This window comes from Leptopilina boulardi, unplaced genomic scaffold, assembly GCF_019393585.1.
Source record: "Leptopilina boulardi isolate dan_hultmark-lab unplaced genomic scaffold, ZJU_Lbou_2.1 LbouV2_371, whole genome shotgun sequence".
Lineage (NCBI taxonomy): Eukaryota > Metazoa > Arthropoda > Insecta > Hymenoptera > Figitidae > Leptopilina > Leptopilina boulardi.
In genome coordinates, this window is record NW_026137942.1 from 3,635,321 (window position 1) to 3,650,277 (window position 14,957).

General features: G+C 31.3%; 2 protein-coding genes across 2 annotated transcripts in view; one reads left to right on the forward strand and one right to left on the reverse strand.

Annotated features, from left to right (window-relative positions):
* LOC127287619 (SCAN domain-containing protein 3-like) overlaps positions 1-14,957 on the forward strand; it is a 151,052-nt gene that overhangs the window by 55,696 nt on the left and 80,399 nt on the right. The gene's annotated exons all lie outside the window — the stretch shown is intronic.
* LOC127287585 (uncharacterized) lies at positions 8,230-9,422 on the reverse strand. Its single transcript, XM_051314592.1, has 4 exons — positions 9,294-9,422; positions 8,949-9,221; positions 8,533-8,668; positions 8,230-8,359 (listed from the first exon to the last, which is right to left on the reverse strand). The coding sequence occupies exons 2-3, from the start codon at positions 9,206-9,208 to the stop codon at positions 8,593-8,595; spliced, it is 336 nt and encodes a 111-aa protein (XP_051170549.1). The 5' UTR covers positions 9,209-9,221; positions 9,294-9,422; the 3' UTR covers positions 8,230-8,359; positions 8,533-8,592.

The following is a 14,957-nucleotide window of genomic DNA, read 5'->3' on the forward strand; positions in this document are numbered from 1 at the left end:
GATTACGAATTCGAACTTCATTTTTAAAAATTAAAAATGGCGGATCCAATATGGCGGGTTTTGAAAAAAATCCATCGTATTTACATGAAATCAGTTTCTCGGGGGTTTTTGGGGTTGCTGATTAAGAATCTGAAGTCGGGTTTGTAAAATAAAAAATGTCGGATCCATAACCACTATCTCCATAAAATCCAATGTTTGCGCATCCGCAGAGAAAAAGTTGATGAATTCGTCGAAAAAGTTTAAAAATTTACTAACTTCGTGCCCATCCAGAAGATAATATCTAGTTCATGAAAGTTTTACTAACTATTTCTTTTTGTGTGTATGTCACTAGAAATATTCAGACATTTGAATAAATAAATTTTTAATTCAGTATTAATAATTAAATCTAAAATAAACAAACTATATTTAAAAAAATAAAAAAAAATAACATTCTTAATTTTGTCTACCTCCACGTGGTAAGAATTGGTAAACGCCTAAATGGGCGGCTAAGAAACAGAAACTGAAAACCCCTTCAGGCTATTTGAACGGATTTTTACATTTTTCATTTGTCATATTGGATCCGCCATATTGTATTTTTGAAAACCGACTTCAGATTATTAATCAACGACCCCAAAAACCCCCGAGTAACTGATTTCATGTAAATACGATGAATTGTTTTTTTTAAGTCCGCCATATTGGATCCGCCATTTTTAATTTTTAAAAATGAAGTTCGAATTCGTAATCAGCAACCCGGAAAACCCCCGAGTATGAAAATTTAGACCAAATAAATACATTTTTAAAATTTTTATCCACCATATTGGATCCGCCATTTTGAATTTTTAAAAATGAAGATCAAATTCGTAATCAGCAACCCCGAAAACCCCCGAGTATGAAAATTTAGACCAAATAAATGCATTTTTAAAATTTTTATCCGCCATATTGGATCCGCCATTTTGAATTTTTAAAAATGAAGTTTAAATTCGTAATCTGCAACCCCGAAAACCCCCGAGTATGAAAATTCAGACCAATTGAATGCATTTTTAAAATTTCATCCGCCATATTGGATCCGCCATTTTGCATTTTTGAAAACCGACTTCAGATTCTTAATCAGCAAAACCAAAAACCCACGAGTAACAAAATTCAGGCAAATCCAGTTACATTGTGTCAATTTGACCAATATTGCACAAAATTTTCACATTTTACAATGAATTTGACGCCATATTTGGTCCGCCATCTTGAAATTTTTTATTCTACATTACGTTTCTCGAAAGTACACAACTTTTATGCACCTATGGTTGACAATTTAATTTTATTCTTACATTTTTTCCGATTGAAAAAAAATGTCAAACTGAAAAAAATGAAACTTTTTTTGTGTTTTTTGACATTTAAACCGCCATATTTAATTTCGGCTTAGATGAAATTAATTTTTGATACCGGAATCGGAAAGAGCACACTCAAGACCTATAGGAAATGTACCTCTCGTAGAAAATGTTTACCGATTTATTTAAAATAACGTAGCCTGAATGTGTACAAAGAATTTTCAGTTTTTGGGCGTTAATGGGTTAACAGAAATTTTATCTGACAGAATTTCAATAAAATAAACTATTTTTTAATATTTTATTTCATTATTATTGATAATGAATACCTGATAATTATAAATAAATAAAAAATTAGTTTTATTATTTAATATTCAAATTTTGGCGCGAGAAAGAAATAGCAACTACTGACTGCTACGTCTACTTTACCGACAGGTTAAAAATATAGCAGGGATGAGAATGTATGATGCAAAAGTTAAATTATGACCAATTAGAGTTCTGCTATACTTATGTTCTGTTGAATGGAAATTCTGTCAGATAAAATTTCTGTTAAGTAACATTTCTGTTCGATAAAAATTCTGTCCAATCAAACGTCTGCCCAATGAAAAGTCTGTTATATGAATCGTCTGCCGTGTAAATATTCTATCCAATGAGAGTTCTGCTATACTTATGTTCTGTTGAATGGAAATTCTGTCAGATAAAATTTCTGTTAAGTGACATTTCTGTTCGATAAAAATTCTGTCCAATCAAACGTCTGTCCAATGAAAAGTCTGTTATTTGAATTGTCTGCCATGTAAATATTCTGTCCAATAAAATTTCTGTTATATAAATTTCTGTCAAATGTCATTTCTGTTATATGAAGTTTAGGGGATTTTTATGCGTTTCAATTTCAGCTGTAAACATTATTTTTATTTATCGTGATTTTCAGGAAACCAAAGTTAAATGTTTGTTACATTAAGCATAATGATAATATAATTGAAATTTAAGAATACATCGACCAATGAAGGGTTGTAATTTTTATAACCTTCATTGGTTGATTATTTTTCTACTTTAAACATAAATGGATCTATAGCTATGATATATTTTATAAACATCAAATTATTCTGACTATTTAACGAAACTAGTTAAATTCAAAATTGTTAAAGAAAATTAGGAATTATCGAAATTAAAATGATATAAGAATTAAAATAAAATAATTCGTATATAATATAGGCAAGAGGCTTCACTCAACGCGTTGAGTGAAGGCTCCCCGCGCATCCCTCGGCATTGTGCGAGAGAGAAAAGAAATTGTATTTAATGGCAAAGTGTTCTCTCTTACATACATTATTCTCGCGGAGTATTGCGTTCTCCCTCTGTCACATAGTTTTCTCTCTTACTCCACAGACCGTTGAATGCATGGCAGTCGCTGGTTCCCGCATACTCGTTTGGACTATACGCTACAGACACCTATACATACGAGCTTGGGCTGTAGGCGCTTACATGGTACACTGTAACTCGCACTACTACACACTCTTATTTTCCTCACCTATAGTTTCTTTCCTTCCCCTTGCTTCTCCGTTCTGACCAAGCCTACAAGCTATGCTATACCGTGCTGTCAGATTAAAAGCACGTGTATTTATTTTGAATTATGCTACTGCTCAATTCCAGATCAAAATTGGGTATGAAATTGAAATTAAAATATTTCACCCAATACTGGAATTCAAACAAAATTAAAAAGATGTATTTTAAAAATTAAACATTTTTAAAGATACATGTACAGTGAATTTACTAAGGATTTTCCTATAAGGAAAATTCCTATTTTCCAATTAACTATCCTTTTAGGATAATATATCAATTTTATTAATTATTTTATTGGGATTAAGTTTAATTCCAATTCTCGAAATTATTAAGCAACTTACGTTCAAATGTGAAATCAGCTAAAAATCAGCGTAGCAACAAAGTTCAATACTCCTAACTTCCATTTCCACACGTTTTCCCAAAATTCCGATTCAGCATTAATTTCCCACTTTTCATCCCTAAGTGTACCTACGAGGCGTCTCTGGCCCCTAACTCGACGTTCAGTACGGTCTTGGTGAAAGACGGAATAACATCCGTGCCTCCACCAATTAAAAAAACCAACGCGCTCTCGTCCGGTACCAAGGACCCGCTTTAATTGTATGCTTATACGATTACTGCGGCCGGACGTAAAATAAAATCCAACTTACTCCGAAGTCCACGGAGGCCGGTTGAAATCAATTCGGGGAGAAGTTTTAAGGGAAGGTCGCTTTCCTTATCTTTGTCGCAAGACCAGCCGGGTACGTGTAGGACCCGCGCCTGCCTTTGCAATTGACGAGTCAACAAATTAGTGTAAGAGGGTGGATTTCTCTATCCCTGTCCAGTTAACGCAAAAACGACATACGGCAAACCGCTAATGCGCCACCTGAGTGAGTGTGACAGGACACAAAATTATAATAATTTTCTTTCTTTTTTTTTATTTTATTGAATGTTTTGCCCGTCGGAAAGTGTTTGTAAGAGGCGAGAAGGTGTTCAACTCTCGACTATCCGACGGTAGAATAAGGAACGCGGAACGGTAAGTACTCAACGTATCGTTCCGAACTAAACGCAATTTTTGTTAAAAATTAAACTATTTCTTTCCATGTTTTGATAATCTCTTGATAAATAAATTTGTGATTCTTTCCTAATTCTTTTCTATTTATTTCCTTTCCTTCTATTCTATCCATAACAATTTAATAAAGGAGTCGCGGTATATTCTCTAACTCAATCTAGAAGATATCAGCATTTTAGCGAAAACGAACCCATAAATAAAAACTTAAATCCTAAATTGGATTTAAGGCAGTTTGGACCTCCGAGAGCTCTAGAAATTTGGGCCATCTTAAAAGCCTACAGTTTCTTTTAATTAATTATTTTTAAAGTAATTGATTTCTATAAACTAATAATTTCTTTGGTTCGTAACAAACTGATGGTGGCAGCGGTGGGATTTTCGACCTGAAATTTTAATCCAAAATTTCGATCTTGGATTTCGATTTTAATTCTCTAAAATTGCTACCTTGCCACGTTTCTCTTAAATTGTTATCTTTATTCTTTCTTTATTTTCATTTTTAATTTCTATCCCATTTGTTCCTTCTCTGATAACAATTAACATGTTACTTTTGTAACGTGTGTTACCAGAATCAAAATTTGAATTCATTCCTTAATCTTTCTGCAAACTTTTATTTTTCTACTTATCACTAATTTTCCTATCATCTTTAATGTCTTAAATTTATTTGATCTTAATTATAATTTCTATAATAAATTCAGCACTGAATCCTTAACGGAATAGTATCTGACGACACTATTGTGACAAAGGGATTTTTTTGGCTCTCGCATAGCGATGATGTCATAATCTCTGAAGTGCAGTGGTGGCTCGAGAAATTCTGTAAAAGGGTTTTTCCTGCATTTCAAATTTTCTATCTAAAATCATTTTCAATTTTCTGAACTACAATTCTACCTAGTGATAGTATGTGATGACGCTGCTACAATAAAGAGATTCTTTGGCTCTCGCATAGCGATGATGACATTATTCTCCGAGTTGTGACAGTGGCTCCAGAAATCACTGTGGGTCAAGATTGTAACCCCCGCAGTTTTTAAAAAAAAATCGTTTTCTTTTTTTTCTCTCTCTCTCCTCTTTTCTATTTTTCTTTTCTGCATTAATTGATGTTAATGCCAAAATATTCAAAAGGAGGTTAAAAGATCAAAGGGTAATTTTTACAGGAAGAATTTTCCTCTGTTGGAAAAATTGAGGAAAATTCAAAGATCAGAAAACCCTAACCTCTTGGACGAATTGTCCCATTTATATTTTCCTGTATCCCATGAATTCCTTAAAAACTTTTGAATTCCTGGATAATTTTCCCACTATCTATTGTGTTAAAAACACATTTCAAAATTTACTCAGAAAAGTTGGAAAAATTTTACTATCAATCTTGATTAACATTTATTAAAAAAAAAAAATTTTTTTTTTGTATCTATCCCCACCATATTTATGAACCGGAAAATTCGCGTGCAAATTAACAGGAATTTTCCGCGGTGGCGAAAATTAATCGTAAAATAAATTTTGTCTTTTCCAATGTAAAGAAAATGGATTTTTCTGAGTGAATTTTCCAATTTTTCTTAGTTTTTCTACATTTTGAAAAACAAAGTAATTTTCCAATTTTACAATCATTTTCCAATTTTCTTTTCTTTAATAAGTTAAAAAAAATTTTTTCACAGTCAAAATTAATTAGAGAACTATTGTTTTGTGTGTTTCTTTTCAATTTTTGTATCAAGTATTCCTGCTCAAATTAAAGAAGATCTTAATTAAAATTTAAGATTTATCAATGTGTTATCAGGAGCCAATACCTGATATAGTTCCGCCGCCAAAATATGAACTTCCAATTCAACCAGAATCCATCCCCCCTCCCCCTGGAGTTATTCCTATTGCTGACATCATTAGACGAAGAAATCAGAACAACCGAATTACTGTACAGACACGAACACCTAGACCTTAAAATTGACCAATTTCTTTTGTTTTTCCAAGTATACTAAACTTTCAGGATTTTCTCTCATTCTTTACATTTTCCTGTTTTTTTTCAACTCGTGAAAATTCCGTGCATGATTAGCAGGAATTTTCCGCGGTGGTGAAAAGACAAGAGGCAACAATATTTAATGTGTCCCACATGTGTCCTGACTCACTCTTGACATGAGCAAGAGTATGGATGTTCAGGCACATTCGGCCGCGTTAAAACAAAAATGATGTTTAACCCTTGTTATCATTATTTCTCACTAAAACTGTAAAAATTTTAATTTCGATTGATTTTAAGGTTCCATTTTCCCAAATTCTCCTTTTAGATAATTCGAATATAATTTTCCTCGTTGGAAAATCTCAATGAAAATCTACGAAATGAAAATCCGTTGTCTCTCAGACAATTTTTTTTTCTCTTTAAAAATCTCTTTCTAATTACCTATTAATTCTCTGGTATTCTTTCTGAAATTATGGGTGGAATTTTCCAAATTCTCCAAGCCACTTCAAAAATTAATTTTTTTTAGAAATTGTATTTTACTGTTGTAATTTTTTTTAGGTTTCCGGCAGCAAGTTTACAGGAATAATTCCGCGGTGGCGAAAAGAAACCTAGCATTTAAATTCAACTCCAAATTATCTTTCCTTATCTCCAAAATTTCCATACTCCTCTAAAATGACGTTGATTTACTACTCAGTTTTCTAATGACTTCATATTGTTTTAATGTAATTTGTGCTGAGTATATATGTATATATGCGAACAGAAATGGGAAGCACTTTCGCAGCTGGCAGTGGATCCCCGACCGGCCCGTACATTGTCTGACCGTGTATTGACATCCCTACTAGATCGCAGGCTTTGGGTGTGCAATTTTATTTCCAGCATCCAGGCCTCACTGACCGAGTGGTAAGAACTACCGCTGTTAACTGGTTAGCCGGGGATCAACCCCAGTCGACTGGAAATTTTTTTTATTTTTATTCTTGTTCACTATTAATTTAATTTTGTCAAGATTCCAGTAGCTAAATTAGCGACAAGTTTATTTTGAATTTTTCCAAATTTATCCATTTTTTTATTTTTTTTTTTATTTTTTTTTCTCTTTCTTTTTTTAAAATATACATATTGACATTTTTATTAACTAAATTTAAACCTAAAATAAATAGACTAGGAAGCTCCGTGTATCCACCTATACTCCAGTTGGTGATAGGTGCCTAGGTTGGTTTGATAAACCAATAAGCATCCCGAGACTCTTTCTCTTCCATCGTTGGGTACTAGATTCCAATCTACAAAAAGAAAAAGGAAATTAATTGATAATCTTGAAAAAGAATGAGCATGTATGTACGGCTTTGTCAATTTGGAGAAACGCATACAATTAGGAGGGGAATCATTTTCCTTCAGAAAAACCCATCTGTCCTCTATGATGATGCGGCCTTGGTGAACGAGTTCCACCCTCAACATAACTCCTATGATTTCCTCCCTTCCTGCAGTTTCCATTTTTTTTATAAATCTAATGTGTCTTCGACAATAACCTAGAGGTAATTAAGTATCCAACGAAAGAGATAAGATTAATCATTTCAGCAAGTTCTCCCACTAGCCAGTACGAAATACGACCCTAAGAATCCCATCATATTAAAACTAAATCTTAAGCTTAAATTCATTTTAAAAAAAAATGCCTGTAAGGTAGAAATTCAAATTAAAGAAGATCTTAATTAAGATTTAAAATTCATCAATGAAAAACAGAAGAACTCTGAATAAAAATAATTTTTATTTTCTTTCGTTTTAACATTTTACTAGAATTTAAAATTTAATTAATTGTTTAAAATCTAATTAGTCAACAAAGAAATCCGTTGTCAAAATTTTCTTTAATTCGAAATTAAATAATTCGAAATACTTTCTCGTGGCTGCGACCCTGCGTAAAGATTAGCACAGGGCGGCAGCATAAATGGAAAATCTATTTAAATTCTTTTATGCACCATGCATTTTAATAATCCGTTAAATAATGCCATTTATTAATTCTTGTTTTTAAAATTTTATATGAAAATCTAAATTCCGTTATTACTATTCTTCTAAATTTCCCGTATTTATTTCTATTACCCTATTTTTTTTGCTATATTAACTCGATTGTTGATTAATTTAATTTTATTCTATACTCTATTAATAATAATTAACAACTTGCATGCAACAGTAATGAGATTAGCGCCACTTGATACTTTCATAAGATCCACCGTGCTTAATCATCAAGGTTGAGTCGAAGGACATAGCTGGTATAAAAAAAAATTACAAGCTTAAATTAAAAAAAAAAAAAAAAAAAGAAGAGGGATAGGAAAATAAATAATTTTTTTTTCAATCAAAACATAACTATATTTTTGAATTTTCTTTTTAACTGTTAAAAAAAAAATTGATGAACGCCCAAAAGTAAATTACATACAACTTAATAGGAAAATTCTCAACAAAATGAACCGACAGTGCCTTCTAGAAATCCTCCTCTTAAACTTCTTAACAAGGAAACCAAACAGTTTCAAACTCTAGATTCCAACGCTGAAACATAATCGTATAAACAAGATTAAAGTACGTGTCAAAAAAAAAAAGGGGCGAGGGAAGAAAGAAAATTCTTATATATTCTGAATAAAGTAAATTATCCGAAATAAAGAATCGAACGTTCCCTGCATTAGTTATAACAAATTATAATCACTCATGATCGTAATACTCACAATGTTCCACCCTTGATAGATTGATACTGGTTTTTCCCACTCCAGTTTATATTTTTGTAATTATACCAAGGCAAGGGCTGGACTTCTCGGACGATACCCCTTCATTGGGGGAATGCTGGGAAGACGTGACAGCGGGCTGGAACAAATTATAATACTATAGTTGTCTGTATATAATAATTCTTAAAAAAAAAAAATTTTAATTCGATTTTTACAAAAAGTGCCATAACTTCCGTTCAAGTTAATATTTTTAATGGGGTATGGCTAAGATTTTAAGTTAGTCTAATACCTAAAAGACTGCCAAGTTTCACTTACATCGGTTAAGCCGTTTATGCGTGATTGGTGAACAAAATATTGTGCAGACAGACAAAAGTATAATTTTTTTTTAATATATATATATATATATAAATAATACTTACAGGTAGCCTGTGTTCACCCCGAGCACACCAACTATCTCCTCCATTGGTTCATCAAATGGAACTTCGGTATTCGCAGGAAATTTGAAGCTTTCTGGGGCCCAATACTTTCGCATTTCGTATTTTTCCATCTCCCAATCCCATCTGTACTCTTGGTGCCAAACTGCATTATCGTATGGCGCATCCTTAACGTAAAAAGACGCTGTGTCCAAGGGCCACATTCCAGCATCGCCCCTTATTGCAGCGCCCGCCCACTCAGACATAATGATTTGAACACTAAAGAGAAAGGGGGGGGGAATTAATAACCTATCTGAGTAATTCTCTTACGCAATGTAAAGTTATGCTTACCCCCGTTGACCACTTCCGAAAGAACCCCTTTGAGCCTCTTCTATCTCTTGCCGTTTATTATTATTTTTTAAGTAATTGATTTCTATAAACTAATAATTTCTTTGGTTCGTAACAGCTGGTAATATTTAAATTCGCCATATTTAAAAAAAAATTATAAAATAGAAAAAAAATCCGATAAAAAATGTTTCCCACAAGAAATTTTATTATATAATAAAAATAATACTTAAGTTTATAATTATTAAAATTTTAAATAATTTGAAATAATTATAAAATATATTATATTATAAATATAAAATAATTTAAAAATGATATTCCCATAAAAAAGATTTACCCAAAAACCCCCCAAAAAATTATTATTATTTATAATTATTAAAATTTTAAATAATTATAAAATATATTATATTATAAATATAAAATAATTTAAAAATTATATTCTCATAAAAAAGATTTACCCACAAACACCCAAAAAGTCTATTTCAAAAAAAACTTACTACGAAAAAATTAGGATTAAAATATTTCTCCAAAAAACCCAAGAGTCCCGTCAAAAGAGGCCCAAAATTCGCGAAATTCCCGTCGAAAGATTTCCAAGTGATCCGAAATGAAGGTGACAGGTGAGTGGAGTCGCTCCAAAATAAACGTCCTGCTCCTAAGAAATCTGGGAAGAAAGTGAAAATTTGACAGGTTGTGCAGGAGAAGGGGGAAGTGGAAAACACATGCCGTCAGACTGAACGGAGGGGTACACCCTATTGAAAATCCCCACATGGGATCCTATATATGATTCCCTATAGGTTCCTTTATAAAAACCGTTAAGAAATCGTAGGTTGACATAGGAATCCACATAGAATTCCATGTAAAATCATATATGAAATTCGGACACGATTTGGTGTATGCTTTCATGTAGGATATCATATAAAATTCTAAAGATTTCCTCATATGAAATCTTACATGCAAGTTTTAATATAGGACACCATATGGGATTTCATGTGCATTCTTACATATCATTTCACATGGATTTGAACATAGGAAATCACATGAATTTATATATAGGAAACAATATAGGATTTCATGTGCTAAATTTCAGTTGACTGTTTTATACAGAAGGCAGTTAACAAAAATTAAAAATTATTTAATTAAAAATTAAATAATATTACTGCAATTCATCTAAAAAGAAAAAAAATTGAGCTTTGCAATACACCTTTTGAGTTAAAGTCTCAGCTTATATAGTATTCAATAATGATCTCAAATGTAAGAAAAAAATGTTCACCATCTGGCGGCGTAAGAGTGGAATTATGATTTACATTTATATTTCCTATGTAGGAATCCATGTGAGAACATATGCAGGATTCCATCATGTATGTAGGAATGTATGTAAAATCGTATATATAGTATCTTACATAAGATTTGATATGAGTTGATTATGAAGGATATTGACAAAAATAATATGACAGAAAAATTATAGGAAATAATGTAGGAATTCACATAGATTTCAATGTAAAAACAACATCATAAATTCCTACATGAAATCATACACTAAATCATGTCCGAATTTCATATATGATTTTACATGGAATTCTATGTGGATTCCTATGTCGACCTAAGATTTCATAACGGTTTTTATAAAGGAACCTATATGGAATCATATATAGGATCCCATGTGGGGATTTTCAATAGGGCTGTACGGCCGTCAGTGGGAGAACACACGGGGACGAAAATTTGCCGCTGAGCAGGCACACGGGGATGAGTTGGCGGCGAATCTTGAATCGCCTGTTAACAGTACCTAAGGTTTCAGAGACACTCCCTCCAATTCCAAATATTTTATAAATATTTGTTCTGTATATTTCGAAATCTTTAGGGATACATTTTTGTTTTAAAAGGTTACCTTCTGCTGCTGTATCTAATAGTAAAGAAACACTATCTGAAGACTGACATGAGAAAATCTGAGGTTGAGAAGTACAAGATTTTGCATCATGTCCACTTTTATTACATAATTGACAATTTAATGAATTTGATCTACAAAATTTAGGGTTATGTCCTATTTTATTACAAACACTGCAAGGTTTGATTTTAATACAATTGGATGCAGAATGACCTTTACGTTGGCAAATTTGACACGTTATAGCATTAGTTTCTTTTTTATTATGGCAATCTTCGCTTCTGTGACCTATTATATTACAATTATTACAAATTTTAGATTTATCTCATTTGTTGGCTTCATGTCCCTCTTCTTGACAGAGTTGACATGTATAAATTTCGCGTCGTCATGTGGTTTTTGTTTCTGATATTATATTTGACATTTAAGTTTTTTGAGTTAATAGTTTTTTTTCTATTTTTATAGCATCTTTAATTCACGTTGTTATATCTTCATTTTCTCCTAATTTGCATTCAATTTCGGGAAGTAAACCATCTTTAAAACATTCAATAACATCATTTTGTGTTTCTCTTTTAAAATCAGCTGTAACTGCACCGGTAGCAGCACGTTGCGCTTCCAAAATCCTAACTCCTATATCTTTGATTTTATTTGCAAAAGTATTGACATTTTCATTATCTCTTTGATATTCGTTACCTAAGTCAACTAATAACTGTTTAACCGATCTTGAAATGACATAAAGATCTTTTAAAAATTCGATAATTGTTCAATTGAATTAAACTCCTGTCCTACAATTGTTTCCTGAGCTTCCCCAAATATTTTAGTTCTGATCAATCTAACCAAATTACCCTCAGCAGCATCTCCTACCATGACCTTGGCTTCGTTACAACCTCTTAAGAAAAGTGAAACGGGGATATTAGACCCATTAAAATCAGGAATTGCTTTAAGAGCATCAGCTGAAGTTACGGTTTGATTTGTCGGAACAGCCATAATGATTGTATCTTGTCCTAATGAATTTGTAACAACTTGTAATAATGGTAGAGATGTAATATTATGATTAGAATTAGAAATGTCTAAATAATCTAAAGTATTTTTTACTGTTTTTAATAAATCGATTATTTTGAAATAATCTATTAATATTTGGTAGTGATTGTGTTTTATTTCAAGCTTATATCTTTAGGCGGAGAACGTGGAGTATCTCGTTTTCTTGTAAACGGATTAAAAGCTTCTATTTCATTAACCCATTAACGCCTGAATGAACTGAATTTTTTGTCTGACTTCAAACTATGATATTTCTTTAAAAACTGGACTAGATTTCTTCGGAAACGACTTTCTTTATATAAAATAAACCATAAATAATGGAACGATACAGCCAGTCAAGGTATTAAAATAAAAACTTCAGAAAGTTTTTAACGTTTCGATGACCATGTGTGTCATCATCATCAGAATTTAATAAGATGTCAACAAAACTAAAAATAATACAATGTAAAAGTAAAAAATATAAAATACATAGAATACAAAATACAAAAAAATAAAATAAATAAAAAAATTAATAAAATACCAAAAAAATAATAAAAAAAAGTAAAAAAGTTTTTATTTTAATACCTTGACTGGCTGTATCGTTCCATTATTTATGGTTTATTTTATGTAATTCAACCGCTAGTGTTTGGATACTTATATTCATCTTATCAACTATTGACTTTCTTTATGTATTAAAGTGTCCTCTACGCAAATATGATGTCAAAAAATTAATAAAAAATTGTTTAACCCTATTTTTTGGCTTATAATTAAAAAATTGCACGATTTTTTTTACAACTTTTTACTAAAAATCCTTAAATTTCGATAGTAAAAAATTTTTTTCATCAGCAGGCAAGCCCATAAATCGTGCACTCGATTGCCAGACTATCAAAAGCAATGGCAACTTTTTGAATATAAACTTTTTTTTCAAAATGGCGCCTGAAAACTCAAAGAATTTTAATTCATCGATCGATATATAATTCTCTCACAAATTTGGCTTCAAATTGTTTCCTCGGGGGTTTTCAGGGTCGCTGATTGCGAATATAATGTTAGTTTTTCAAAATTCAAAATGTCGGATCCAAGATGGCGGACAAAAAAATTAAATTTTATTAAATCCTTTTAAAAATGCCTACTCGGGGGTTTTTGGGATCGCTGATTACGAATATGATGTTATTTATTCAAAATGGCGGATCCAACATGGCGGACGAAATAGTCAAATTGAATTTAATTTTCTTTGCCCGTTCAGGGATTTTAAGAATGCTAAATCTTCTTAATTGTTATGAACATCGTATAGTACTCTCAATAGTACTTTCAATTATATAGTCTTGTAACACTTTAGAGAAAAAAAATTCAAAAATTTCCACAGGTGTGCTTTTTAATATCTTCTTTTTATCATTAGCTGGTATATATCAATTTTCAGAGTTTCATAACATTTTCTCACCCCCTTACCTAATAATAAACATGATTAATTTCAATTTTTTTCTCAAATAGTATAATTTTCATACTTTTGAAAATAAGATTTTCTTTTGAAATTTGTATGTCCTCTTCACAAGAGGTAATATATTACAAATTTTAAATTAAAGAAAACAAGAATAAACTGAATAGAAAAAAAGAATTTATACTTACCGTTGTAAATACGAAAAATTTGTAATTTTTTAATCATGACAGTCGTCTGTTCTTATATATTTGAGAACGGATCTAATTATTTACATACAGTACCGTCCAGAAGTATCAGGGCGATTACACGCGACTCTCTGAAAAAACATGCCATCACTTTTTCAATCATATTTCTGCAACAAAAGGAGATACAAAAAAAACTCAAAAACGGTTAGAAAGCTTATTAAATTTTGAATAAAATAAGCCATGTTTGAAGCCATTCCGTTAATAATTTTCTGAGTTGTAGAGTGAGAAAGATGGAAAAAATATTATCAAATTTTCTAATTTTGGTCTCTTGACTTCAACATTTTCAAAAATCTAGAAAAATTTAGATAAAAATTTACATATTCGTCGTGAAACGTCATTATTTATTATTAGATATTTATGTACTTACAGTATGTTTTTTAAATTAATACAAAAATTGGACTTACCATACATTTTCCAAAAAAGTAAGTAATACAAAATCACAAACAAATATTTTTCCAAATTACTTTTTTTATAGTTAATGTATAACTATTTATGAAATAAAAATCATTACTAGGTATACATATAAGTATCGTCTAATTTTTAATTCTTTTTCATAATTAAATCTTTGAAATTTTAAATTTTAATAAAAAAAATTTTAAACAATCTTAAGGAAAAAATTTCGTTAAATTTTAGATTCTTTAAAATAGCCTCCCTTTGCATTTATGACTGCTTGACACACTCGAGGAATTCGGCGTGTTAGTTTCATTAAATAATCCTTTTCGATGCTTTTCCAAGCCGTTTCCAAGCAGTTCCACAAGTCGGTGGCATTTGCAGGTCTCATCGCTCGAACTCTCCTGTCCAACTCGTCCCATAGGAGTTCGATTGGATTACAATCAGGCGATTGTGAAGGCCATTCCATTTTTGTCAAGACACCGTCTTTAATTTTTCGTTCCACATACGCTTTACAAATTTTACTGGTACGTTTTGGATCGTTATCCTCTTGGAATTCCAATTTATTTCCAATAAGTCGTTTTCCACTTGGGACCACATGTCTCACAAGTATTCCATGGTACATTTTAGCATCCATTATACCAGTAATTTTCTTCAAATCTCCTACTTGACCATTGCCGAAGCAGCCCCACACCATTACCGATCCA

What these genes read in the sequence shown, in the direction of transcription:
- LOC127287585 (XM_051314592.1), bottom strand. Translation starts at nt 9,208, where the DNA reads ATGTCTGAGTGGGCGGGCGCTGCAATAAGGGGCGATGCTGGAATGTGG. An exon ending in GGGGTGAACACAGGCTACCT is followed by an intron (nt 8,669 to 8,948) that starts GTAAGTATTATT and finishes AATTTGTTCCAG; the next exon opens with CCCGCTGTCACGTCTTCCCA.